The following is a 13782-nucleotide window of genomic DNA, read 5'->3' as shown; positions in this document are numbered from 1 at the left end:
TAGTCAATAGAATCAAACGTAGAAAACTGCTCTACAATCAATGCTAAGCTTTGTGTTACAGGCCCTACAGATCTGCTTTTCGTGTGCAAAATTATTTTCCGCGACACCCGCACCATACATGCATGTACATTATGACTGATGGCTGGAGATATTCGAAATGCAGGACCTACAATAGATTATGACATGGATAAGGAAGTGGTTTTACAAACAAATCAAGTACATATTGAGTGAGGAAAAAGTTACTGAATTAAGGCTTAGATATAGATAATTACAGTCCATCGAATCGATATTGCATTTAATGTGGATTATTGGTGGATCACTGGCAATTGATTCCATGGGTCAGATCACCTCTCCCATGTCTTCAGCCGAAACCATTTTGCATGCGTTGATATGTACACGGCATAGGCAATAGGCCTAAACATGCTAAAAGCGTCTGAACACCAGTCAAATTTGCGGGTTTTTTCTTTTGCTTATTCCTTCTACGCAAATGATATGTCTCTAGCACACAATGTAATGGGCATTATGTTTTACTTTCCCCAGAAATGGGGGATTAGATTCTAATTCCCGGGGGGACCATTTCCATTGATAAAAGGATACCAGGCGCGACCATGGGGTTTCGAAAAGCACCCTAAACAAGGGAAGCAAGTCTTTTCCAGATTATGAAAACGCATCTCTTAACAAGTATTTGCTTGAGAAACCCTACAAGTATTGAAAACATATCCTCCTTTTCAGTATTTTAAACAACGTTTTTGACACCCTTATAACGTTACATAGGCCTATACGTAACGTACTTGCCAACTCTTTCCCTTTTTACGCGTCGTCGCACCTGGTATCCACTCTTCAATGGAAGTGGGCCCCCGGGCGGCCTCTCGAGCTCTGGGAGGAACCAAATGTGGCTTTGGAAAGTCGTCCTAAATCGGATATATCGCTGTTACCATAATAGCAACCAGAATTTTGCACACGACACAAGATTGAATGTTCTCGTTCCAGATGGGAAACGAAAACAAATCTCATGTCACACAATTTGCATTGCAGGACAGAGTTTTACGACCATGACGACGGGCCCAAAAGTCTCTTCCAAAATCAACTACCGTCGCAAATAAGCGTTCGCGTTCTCCAACGAAAGGTCGGGACTGATGGCCATTACACATACCTCTGCAAAAGTATGTCAAGAACTGTAATAAAATGCCTTTTTTGAAGGGGTCTACACACTCTGACAATCCAAATAATGTTAGATTCACATTCACCAAAATAACAATGATGCCTCCCCCAAAAAAGGATCATCGCTAGGCACTAGTTAGAATCTTTGATTTCTAGGAATCTTATGTTTCACATGATCTCACACACAAGTCACAATTACATTTTGAATATTTTCCCCTTTCTCCTTAAGGCACATTTACTGCAGTTTACATATATATACAAAACCCTGAAATACCCAATAATTTATCTCTTTTGATCAGATAATTAATATGCCAATCAATGAAAATGAAAGGAACTAGTGCCTTGTTTTCACAAATGCAAGTAGCTTATCCCTCATTTGGCACCATTTCTTTTTTCTCTTAGCAATTTTGGCATCTCGAGAGCATTTCATGAAAGGTCTTGTCCAACGTTCTATCTCTAACAAGTCCTGTTTCCTCAGACAGTCATCATAGTAACAGTGCCCTTTAGCAAATCAAAATCAAGGAAAGTTGTCAGATCTGACAATTGTCAGGAGAAATGTTGATGAACCGCTCTCCAGACTGACTGACCAAGAGAACTTCTAACAAGCAAAATAAGGATATTTGTCTGAACATGGAAGCAGCAAATCAAATGACTGTGCACTGTCATCACATTTTCTGACTTGAGCAAACTTTGTTCTTTTTTTTTGGGGGGGGGGGGGAGCAATTCATTAATTCTCAATTGATCCTGAACTGATCAAGATAAACTTATCCTAGATCAAGCGATCGTGAAGGCATCTGCACACATAAGCAGCGCTTGCAATTTACATCTCACAAAGGTTCTTCTTGTTTGTAGCTTTCCAGATCAGGTGATCAAGGTGAAATAATCCAAGAAAGAGCATTCAGGAAGGTATCTTCCCATGCAAGCAGTCCATCCAAAGTACATCTCACAGAGATTATTATCTGTAGCCTCCATGATCAGGTGTTCAAGGTGAAATAATCCTACAGTTTACATAAAGTAATGAGAAAGGCATGTTCACATGTAAGCAGCCCATCCAATATACATCTCACATAGATTCTTCTTGTCTGTAGCCTCCCTGATTAGATGGTCTACATGGCCTTCAATGGACAGGGGTAGAGTCCGGGATTTGTTCTTGTTCTTCAAGATGCCTTGCAGTCTCTGCTCTATGTCACGCACATGAACCAATGCCTGTAGAAGGAGTAAGATGGATCAGAAATACTGTAGATGTTAACAAAGAAGCTACCTCAGCACAATCATTAGTAAAAAATTAAATAAGATAATAAGCTCACTGAAATTACTTTGATTAAATCAATTACTTTATTAGTACAAGTTGATTGGATACAGATTCTGAACACAACTGAAATTGTTATCATATTCAACACCAATATTTGAAACACCATCACCATTAACCCTATCATCACCACTACCCACATAATCATCATCATCATCATTGTCTTACTAAAATATTCATGAGTCAATGAGGCTGTTCACACCGCAAGGGGGGACCGTGGATCGCGCTATCGTAGCGCGATCCACGGTCCGCCCATTGGCATTCGCCGGATTCACACCGCAGTGAGATAGCGCGGTCTATCGTAGCACCCCCTTTTTTGAGAGGTCCTGTTGCCATGACGCATGACGTCATGAGGTCAGAGCGGTCAAAGATTTCGCGCGCTATTACGAACCCGTACTAGTTAGTTGAGAGCTCGATATCGCTGTGCCTATTATGCTAGCCGGCCTACGTTTATTTCATGGCGTTGTATACATTGTGCATGTATTTCTAATTTGATTAATCTAGATTCTAGACTCTTGTATTTCCGGCGTGCTATCGTAGCTCGGGTTCACACCGGCAGAGATAGCGCGATCTAGCGCGCGCTAGACCGCGCTATCTCTCGTGGACCACCCCCAAGAGGTGCTCCAGTGGCACCCCGTTTTGGCTCGCCGTGGCTCGCTGTTGGGCGGACCGAAACGACGTTGTACCTTCCACACCGCAGAGATAGCGCGATCTAGCGCGCGCTAGATCGCGCTATCTCTGCCGGTCTGAACAGGCTCTATGTTCAATCCCACGCGTCTGATATACACGACACATTTTGTGGTAAATTATTTTGAAATCTTCACCTAGTTCTCCATATTGGCTTGAACCACACGTCTTTAGCGTTTTGATGAAACTTACCTTTTCATTGTTGATTTCTCCTGATTCACTGAGAGCATTACTTCGTCCTCTCGATGGTTTACTCCATTCAACCAAAGGATCATAGATAAATGTCTTCAGTACACTGTTAGTATCAAACATAAAGAGAAACTCATTAATGATCACTCTTACATACTGTAGATTTGTTGATAAAAAATCCAGTATTAACTCTGTACCTAGTCACAAATACAAAGAATATCTTCTTAGGATGAGGTCACTTGTTTTTTTATATTTATATTGATATTTGTAGGCATGTGATTCATCCATTCCTATTTATTTTAACAAGGAGGAGGTTTACAGTTCACTATGTAGTTACCCGGTAGTCCTGAAAAGGAGTATTGGGATGGTGGAAGAAGGTCAATGTAAAATGAAAAAGAATGAGAGGCATTTCAAAGGCAATAAAGAGATAAATGAGAGATGAGATGAGATGTGATAGCTTGGGGCAGAAGAGTAATGAGGTAAGGAAAGTAGGCAGCAAGGACTACATGAGAAGAGGAGTCTTCGCGGCAAAGTGTAGGTCAGATGAGATGACTTGACGTTCAAAACAACTTGACTCCCTGTTATATATTTCTTACAGTTCCAAATGACATCGTCTTCACATATTTCACATGTATAGACAATGGTGAAATGGCAGGCTTACCTCATGAGTGGATCTCTCTGGTCCCTCATGACTTTCATGGTGCCTTCACAGGCTCGTCTGAACACCCCTTCATATCCCATTGGTCCCATAGCACACACCATGTTGTGAGTCAAACGGAATGGAACTCTCTCAGGCCAGTCAAAGGTCTCACCCTACAAAGAGAAAATGCATCAACTCACTATTATTTCTCTGTGTTCACATTTTTGCTTCCACGTATATATTATCCACCTTGTAGTCTGGACATTGTGAAATAGTACCAATTGTTATTAACATGTCAGGGTTTAAATTCAGATCTTGCTCATCTTACATTGTCTCTCTTCAATAACATGTAATACAAGGATTCCAGGTAAAAGTGTATTCGATTTACCTGAATGAGAATGTGTATCGGTGTCGGTGGCAAGGATGTGGTTAGTGTGGTTGGTGGTTGTAATTTTGTTAGTGGTAGCACTGGTGGTAGTGATTGTGGCAGTGTTTACAGTGAAGGTAATGTGGAAGTGGTGATGACTGTTTTGGTATTGGTGTTTGTTAATATGGTGGTTGGTCTTGGTATTAATGGGTGGTGTAGGAGGGGTTATGTTGGTTTTAGCAATGAAGATTGTTAGCTTGGTGTACGTGAGGTTGATTTGGGAAAAGTGATGATGGTTATGATTCAGGTAGTGGTAGTGGTGGTAGTGATGATGGTGGTGGTGGTAGTATTGGTTGTGGAAGTAGTAGTATTGCAGTTGGGGTAGCAATTGGCACCAGCTGTGGAAACCATGATATGGCAATATATCCTCCACAACTATATATATATATATATATATATATCTCCTCCACAACTATATATATATATATATATATATATATATATATCTCCTCCACAACTATATATATATATATATATATATATATATATCTCCTCCACAACTATATATTTTAAATACTGTCAAGGAATATTTGCATGGCACACCACTTTCTCAGCTAAGACTAACAGAATGGAGATGGGGGAGGATATATTGGTTTAAGAACAAATCATTATGACCAGTGCCTGGGACCATAGTGAGTTGGATTGGAGCAATTGGAATCGTGTCTGTTTTTTATAGCACTGCAAAACAGATTTATTGTCTAAAAAAAATATAAAACCTTGCTTGTTTTAATTTTGTGTTATCTTGTGTAGGCAATACACCATGGACCCAATATCTATTCAATGACGATTCAATGTCACAATATTGCGGTATTATACTGATACTGTGGAGCCCTAGTTTTATGACAATCCTATTAAACTCCCTTGAGCATTTAAGTGTATCATACCTTGTTGAAGAGACAGTTAAAGTCAACATGTACACAGTCTCCATTGGTAGAATCAAAGAGGATGTTCTCTCCATGCCGATCACCAAGACCAAGGATGTAACCAACCATAGACATCACAGCTGAGGTACGGGCATACGCAAGGCGACTCAGGTACCTAGATGAAAAGTTCAATTCACAAAGTGAAGGTATAGCCAGGGGACATGTATTGGTGAAAGAAAACCATATGGAAATTCTTTTAACAATGCTTTCCACCTCTTTACATATATCTGTAAGCAAACCATGATATGTTGAGATGAATTTTCAGATCTTCATTTTAAAGCAATATTGACTGGCCTCGGGGCGATACGACATATATCGCCATTTTGTGAGGGCAATATATGTCCTTTCGCCCCCAGGCCAGTCAATATTGCTATTATTAACCAAATCAGACATCTAGAGCAAATATCGTTAAAGGGGAATGAAACCTTTGGAACAAGTAGGCTTGTGTCAAAACAGAAAATCAAAGAATAAAAACAAAGAAACTTTGAGAAAAATCGGACAAATAATGAGAAAGTTATGAGCATTTGAATATTGCAATCACTAATGCCATGGAGATCCTCACATTGGCAATGTGACAAGGATGTGTGATGTCACATGTGAACAACTTTCCCTTTGATGGACTGTAAAATACCCCCAAAATGTCTCTTCTTGCTTTTTCTTAAGGTGATACAAACTCTTTATCCATGATGTATTCTTTAAAAATCTGTATTACATGCCCTCCTATAGAAAGAACACATGGTATACTGATAGATGTGATAAAAGAGGCAGTTTAAGTGAAATATATACTAAAGTAATAGGGAGAGTTGTTCACAAGTGACATCACACATCTTTGTCGCATTGCCTTTTGCAGGAAAAAATCATCACTTGCCCTGTCGGGCAAGTGATAAAAAAATTTGCTTGCCCGATAGAAAAAACTGCTTGCCCGATTTTTTTTCAAAAATTCTTTTCTGTCCTGGCTGAACTTGATTTACTGGCGCTGCCCTTGGCATTTCTTTTTCTTGACTCTTGTTCAAGTTGTTCTGGTCGCCGATCACGACCACAAAAGTCGCCTATTTTAATAGTCTGACGACTCATTGTTTATTTGGTTTGAAGTTGAAGCCGAGTCCTGGCCAGGGTGACAAGATTTCACAAAATGAAATACAGGACAATCAACAAAAAAAAAGATCAAGAAAGAAGGCTACACAGTGTTAGACTTGTGAAAACAATAAACAGAATTGGAAGGGAGGGTGAACGAAAAAATGAAGGAGAGAAAAAAAAGAGATGAATTGGGAAGAAAGAAAGAAAAAATGAAGGGGAAAATGAAGGAAATAATAAAAAATATAAGAAAGTTCTAATAAAAGAAGGATGAGAGAGAGAATAAAAATAGATAAAAAGGTTTCCATCATTCTTTGAATTGAATATAGAAAAAAAAAAAAAAAGAAAGGAAGATGAATAAATGGACAGGTGGAAAATGCAATTTATATCAATTAACTCAAGGTTTGACCCAGTCATTTAATTTTGAACAAAGATTACAGTGTTTCGCATTAGTTCATTAGAATGATGAAATTTGAGGTTGCCTTGGTAATGCTTGAAGTTAATGATAAATATCAATGTTGCAAATGGGCCGTTGCCATGGCAACGACTCTTTTTCCCAAGGAAAGCACCAAATTTGATCGAAAAACAGTTTAAAATCTGCATTTTGTCATAAATTTCCCCTAATTTTAGGGTGCAAAGCATAGATATGTTTGCTGTTGATGTACAAATAACTTAAGCCATTGCCATGACAACCAAATAACATCTAATTTCAGTGGCTTAATTTGGTTTCTATGCGATGGTTTTAAGGGTGAAGTAGTACATTGGGACTAGTTACAAGGACAGCCAGTGGTCTGACGTGTCCAAAACCCTAAGACGGCTTCCAAAAATGGAGTTTGAAGTGGCTGTTGATATATAAATGGACATATAGGTAATTTCCTATCAATCTGAGATATATGATTTTGGTGTCTAGACCATGGTTTCAATGGTCAAATAATACACTATGACAAGTTGAATGGACAGTCAGTTGTCCATTATATAAAAAAATCCAAGATGGCTTCCAAAAATGGAGTCTAAAATTGCTGTTGCTGCATTAAAAAAGTAGTTTGTTTGATATCCTGGAATATGTTTATGTCATGGTTAAATGGGTCAAATAATACATTAGGACAAGTAACAAGGACAGTCAGTGGTCAAGTTTGTCAAAAAATGCAAGGTGGCCTCCAAAAATGGAATAGCTCCTGTTACTAACAAATGGACATATTTCGTGTAATATATGCCAAGGGCATATTATTTTGATATCTAAACCATGGTTTTAAAAGTCAGTAAATACATCATGTACATTGGAACAAGTTACAAGGACAGTCAGTAATCCAGTGTGTCTAAACATCCAAGATGGCTTCCGACAATTGGAGTCTAATCGGAGTCTGTTACTTAAAAATTGACATAGTTCATTTAAAATCCACCAAGAAAAAATTATTTCGGTGTTCACACTTTGGTTTCAAGGTTTAAAAAATATGTTTAGACTGGTTACAATGATATCCAGTTGTCAATTTTTTCCTAAATATCCAAGAGGGTTTTCAAAATGGCATCTAAAATGACTTATATCACTCAGAAATTATCTGAGTTCATACATGCTAAAACAGTCAGACAAAGCAAAATTTTAATGATTTCCATGTAAAAGTTGATTTACTGTATTTACATTGATTAGGAGCTCAAGACCATGTCAACTCCTCAGATAGACTTTTGATTTTGATTTATCAACGCCTATAATCCCCTTATATATTGATATGATGAACGGCCTTAAAGCACAAATCACACCAAGACGCTTTTTTCAAAATGGCAGCCTGCGAATACTTTGAACGAAATTGACCAGCCTCAAAATTAGAGTTTCGGGAATTTATTTGAGCCCCAAAAAGTCTGATATGATTTTTGTAGGTCTTATTTCGATGCCATGTATATATAATGAAATAAGATTGTGCTTATAATTTAGCATATTTATGTTCAGCACCCTCAAACAATGGAAAAGGAAATAAAATAAACATTTTATTTTTATCAAAATTTGTACTTTTAAGGGCGATTAGCAACAATGATATTTATCATTATGTTCAAGCATTACCAAATCAACATATCGTTAGAAATCATGCATAACACTTAATGTGATTTTAAAATTAAAAGAGGTCAAACCTTACGCATATTGAATTAATTTCATTGTATTTTCCACCTGTCCATTATCTTGTCAGCCATGTTATTTTTTGGTAAATTAAATGTTATTTTATTGCCATGGTAATGTCTTAAGATGTTATTTATACATTAAACAACAGAGATGTACGTGTATGTTTGGCACCCAAAGCTTAGTAGAATTGAATGGAAAATAAAATTCTACAAGGTATTTTTTATCAAAGATGGTATTTTAGGGGGAATAAAATGACCCTTGCCATGGGAATAGAACATACATTTGTAAACATTGATATCAATAAATTCAAGCATTACCAAGGCAACATCAGTTTTTATCATGCTAATGAACTCATGCGGAATACTTACTGTATTTTTTGTTCAAAACTTAATGACTGGTCAAAGTCAAACCTTATGTAGATTAAAGTATACACACAAAGAAAATTCACGAAAGTGATGATTATAGACAAATTATATATGAATGGAAAGGTCTTGTCTTTTTATACACAAATATGTCACTAAAAAGTCTTATCGATGTCGTGGAAATGCAAGAAATGAAATTATTAGAGACCATTCTAAGCCCCCCAGCCGCCCCCCAGACCGACAGTTCACGCAGTGAAAACAGTCGAGAATAATGACGTCACACAATAATCGAGCTCATCATCCCTCTGTGCATAATACACTGAATCACCTTACTGACCTCTTCAATATCTTCCGAATTTACCGTTTTCTTCATGTAATGTGACATCCGAATTCTGTTTTCGACAACTTCAGACTATAAGGGAACCAGAACTGTGTTATTTTGCCCGTTTTTTATTGAATTGTGAACTGGAAAGATAGATTTTGTCCACTCGACAGTCTTCGTTGTGTTGCTCTACTAACTATTGAAAAACTCCAATCCAAGCTGCACGGTCCCATTCACTTGCTCCCGATGCATGTTGCAGGCTACGCTGTTTGATCCAGTCAAAAGTCAAGGTAAGCATGTTTGGAAACTGTACTTGTTCTGACGATGCATTCAGGTCAGATGACAGATACAGATCTGATATAAGTTTAGAATCATGCATTTTGGCATAACTACTATTAAAATTAAAAAGTTTTTATTTTAGAAATAATGTTTTTGTACAATTCCACCCAAGGCAAGGGTTCATTACATGCCGCCACGCACAGAAAAATCAAGCCATAGAAGTCGTGTGTTGTGGACCCAAGAAGTGAGATCCCAGACGCCTCCAGGCTAAGCACGCGCGACCCACTAGTTAGAAATCCACTGCCAAACGCGGTTCGTGGTGCGGGGTTAGTATACTTAATACGTGTGAGTGGCACAATTCCAGCAGATTTTTTCTTCAGATTTCTAAAACTGGTCAGGACTCAGGCAGGCAATTAAATTATTTAGGAGCACTGAGTGGTATGGACCATGGCTGAAAATCTGCTGTTTCAGAGGAATGTTTAAGTTTTTATTATACACAGAATTATATCACCATGATGCCGATGTCATGAAGCCAGACAAATTTTCAGCAGTGATTACCCTGATTCCTGGCCAAAATCACTCACACGTATTGCGAGGTTAGTATTAGTATACTACTAGTACGTATTGCGAGGTTAGTATTAGTATACTAACCACGAACCGCATTTGGCAGTGGATTTCTAACTAGTGGGTCGCGCGTGCTGGGATCTCACTTCTTGGGTCCACGACTTCTATTGCTTGAATTTTCTGTGCGCGGCGGCATGTAATGAACCCTTGGGTGGGCCAAAATTAGAGTCTGGTGTTTCTTTCTGATTAGAGTGTTGCTGCATATATGTATGCGTAATGCCTTCAACAATGAAGATAAATGCAATCTTTGTAATGACACAGAGACTCAGAGAGCACCGTACCTCAAGTGATGTTCGTGTAGTCTCCACTTCACTACTGGAGTACTGCTACAGCCTACACTACGCTACACACTTACCCGGGTAGGTGTGGCGTACATGTACGGTAGTGTAGCGGTAGTGAAGTGGAGTGGGGCCTACACAAACATCACTTGAGGTAGAGCACCAGTGTTCTGAGTGGAACTTTTCAGGTGTCTAAACCTACTATCATTTGTTGTTGACCGGGAATTACATGCCACCGCACGTCATCAATCATCACGATAATTAAATTCATACTTTGATTTGATTATTTAAACTATTTCTTTTTTTCTCTCTTCTACACACAGATCTGCACAATTGCTAACTCTGGTGACTTCTGGTCTCTGCTTGCTACCTCAATCTGGGAGATTCCATCATGTCCTTTTACTATGATTTGGATATAGCCATTTTTTTCTTCACTCTTTCCAGGACCTACGGTTTGCAAGTTGTGGAATGATAATGATACAAAAGAAAAAATTTCTTTATCAATCTTGGAAACAATTTTGAGCACAGTTTTGGAGAGAACTAAGAAATTTTACTCGGACAGGAATACAGCTTGTCAAAAATAATAACACACGATTTAAAACGAAAGAACAATTTTAATGTTACTAGGGCATTTTGCGAGAAATGTTATACTCAATCACACGTCCCAAATCAAGGGAAAGTCCTTTGATTAAACATGTAGTTGAATTGCGATTGCAACTCGACCTTATTACGCTTGAATTTGAATTTAAGACTTACGCTTGATTTGCAATTGAACATAAGTTTCTTGCAGTGCCCCATAATTATGTTTTGTTATCAGATATTTAACGTGCTGATTTTTCTCGAAAGGTATAATATATTTGTCCTTTTAAACGGTATTTGAATATGGGTACGCCTTTTATTTGTTTTCCACAATATTTATTGCATGTATGAACAGAAGTGAAATATTTATTGTGAAGCACTGTGAATGTTGTGTGATGGTTCATCATCAGACTGAAAGCCTGGTGGATGTGAGGAAGTGGCCTGGATGAAAGAAAAGTGAACATGTGTCCAATTACTGATTTGCATATTCTAAGACAATTTTGTTTCTGGATAAATTTTGCTATGCATTCCCTACATTAAGAGTAAAGGAGAAGTCCACGCAATCAAAAATTCATTTGAATTTAAAGAAAAATAACAAGATATTGCAGGAAATTTCATAAAAACTTTGATTCAAATTTATATAATTACTATTTTAACAGTTCCGTAAATATAACCTATTGTGATCAGATGAAGAGTTTCCTATCGTCAAATCTGCAAAGAATAAAAAACAAAATGCCACAAAAAAATAGAAACGAATGTGATGTGAGTGACAACTCTAATTTGCATATCATTGTTTTGTGTATATGACTGTTTTGAGTAAAAACAACAAGGGAAATCACTCTATTCAAATAATTTTTAGTTGATGTGGACTTGACTTTTAACTCTACCCCTCCCATCCCAAATAAGAGTAGAAATAATCTAATCAAGAACTTGAAAATCAAAAGCAGCAATTAAGAAGCAAGATTTGATAAATACAGGTCTGAATAGAATTTCACAAGAAAATAAAAAGAGAAAAAAAAGATGGGTAGGGACGGGGAAGGAATAAAAAAAAAATACCCAGAAAAAAAAAAATCCGAGTTTCGAACCAGGGTCCTCGCACATGACAAAACAATGGCCAACGCATTTGGCCACAGACCATCGCCCTAACAGGAAGGCATTTTTAAGATATATGAAAGAAAGTCCGCTCGCCGCTGTTTCCTAATAATGCTTCGGCAATTCAACTGCAATTTCAGTCATTTCGCGATGGATATTGCCGTGTTTTTTTTGTGATTCCTGACTTTGCTACTTAATGAAATTTCATAATTTTTGTTCAGTCATAAAGAAGAATGTCTATGCTTTATATTGACTATAACATTAATGTGACGCAAGTGTGATTTCTACGTGAAAATATGCTTTGTTTATTCACCTATATTTCTTGAAAAAAAAAAAAATTCTAAGCTAAATATCGGTCACCAAAATACGTTAAATGTGCACTTTTTTTCACTGTTCAGTAAATTCAAACTTTTATCTATATAACAAGACCAATCTTAAGAGGAATAAACAATTCTAAGAGCAAAAAACGCTGATTGGAAAGATCATCTCCAATGGGCTGCTGTCAGCTCAGCTGCTCACTGCTCATTGTGTGACGTCACTCAGCTGGAGCTCGCAAGAGGACCGGTGGAAGGCAGAAATATGGCATGAAAATAAATCATTTTTGAGAGCTGATTTCTGCAATCTCTGATCACTATTTTGAAAAGTGAAGTTATATATCTGATTAGTAATACTTCCCCTTTACAATGATGACCACATAAAGTCATTATAAAATACTTTTGATTCTTTGGATGTATACTTTAAGTAAATCTTTACTTTACACTCCACCTGTCCATTATCATTACAACTGTGTTAGTTTGTTTTAAAAATTATATCTTAATTGGTTGCCATGGCAATGGCTGAAGATGTTATTTATTTATTTACAGCAAGCATATATATGCTTAGCTCCCTAAAATTGGGGCAAATGAAATAAAAATCAGATTTTACAATTTTTTTGTTTATCAAAGATGATACTTTTCTGGGGGGAATGAGCTGTTGCCATGGCAACGGGACATTTGAAACACTAATATTTATCATTAAATTCAAGTATTACCAAGGCAACATAATTTTATTATTCTGATGAACTCATACAGAACTATTACTGAAATTTTTGTTCAAAATTAAATGACCGGCCAAACCTTTTGCATATTGAGTTATTTGTAATTGTATTTTCCACCTGTCCAAAATCTTGTCATCCAAATCACTATTTTTTTGTATTAGATATTATCTGGTTGCCATGGCAATAGCTTCAGATGTTATTTATACATTTTGCATCAAACATATCGATGTTTAGCACACAAAGATTAGGGGAAATGCAAGAAAAATCAGATTCTACAGTCCCTTTTTTTAATCAAAACTGGTACTAAATGATCTGTTGCTATGGCAACAGGCCATTTTGAATATTGATATTTATTGTTGAATTCAAGTATTACCAAGGCAACATCAATGTTTATCATTCTAATTTAGTTCATGCAGAACACTGACTGTATTATTTTCCCCTAAATTAATTGAGGTGGTCAAACGTTACGCATATGTACATGTTAATTTTTATTGTATTGTTCACCTGTTCATAAGCTTATCATCTATGTTTTTTTTTTAATTAGATGTTATCTGGTTGCCATGGCAATGGCTTAAGATGTTATATTTATAAAATTTAGTCACAAACATATCTCGATTAGTACCTTGAAATTAGGGAAAATGGAATGATGATGATACTGTACATGTATTTTACATTTTTAGCAATATTTTT

General features: G+C 37.0%; 1 protein-coding gene across 1 annotated transcript; it reads right to left on the bottom strand.

Moving 5' to 3' along the window:
- Positions 1-1871: 1871 nt before the first annotated feature.
- Positions 1872-5453, bottom strand: LOC135157692 (serine/threonine-protein kinase ATR-like). The gene is made up of 4 exons (XM_064114287.1): positions 5298-5453; positions 4008-4159; positions 3350-3452; positions 1872-2367 (listed from the first exon to the last, which is right to left on the bottom strand). The coding sequence occupies exons 1-4, from the start codon at positions 5409-5411 to the stop codon at positions 2194-2196; spliced, it is 543 nt and encodes a 180-aa protein (XP_063970357.1). The 5' UTR covers positions 5412-5453; the 3' UTR covers positions 1872-2193.
- Between the last annotated feature and the right edge of the window lie 8329 nt (positions 5454-13782).

Source organism: Lytechinus pictus, unplaced genomic scaffold, assembly GCF_037042905.1.
Source record: "Lytechinus pictus isolate F3 Inbred unplaced genomic scaffold, Lp3.0 scaffold_19, whole genome shotgun sequence".
In the NCBI taxonomy this organism is placed as follows: domain Eukaryota; kingdom Metazoa; phylum Echinodermata; class Echinoidea; order Temnopleuroida; family Toxopneustidae; genus Lytechinus; species Lytechinus pictus.
This window is presented reverse-complemented; position numbering and strand designations above follow the sequence as displayed.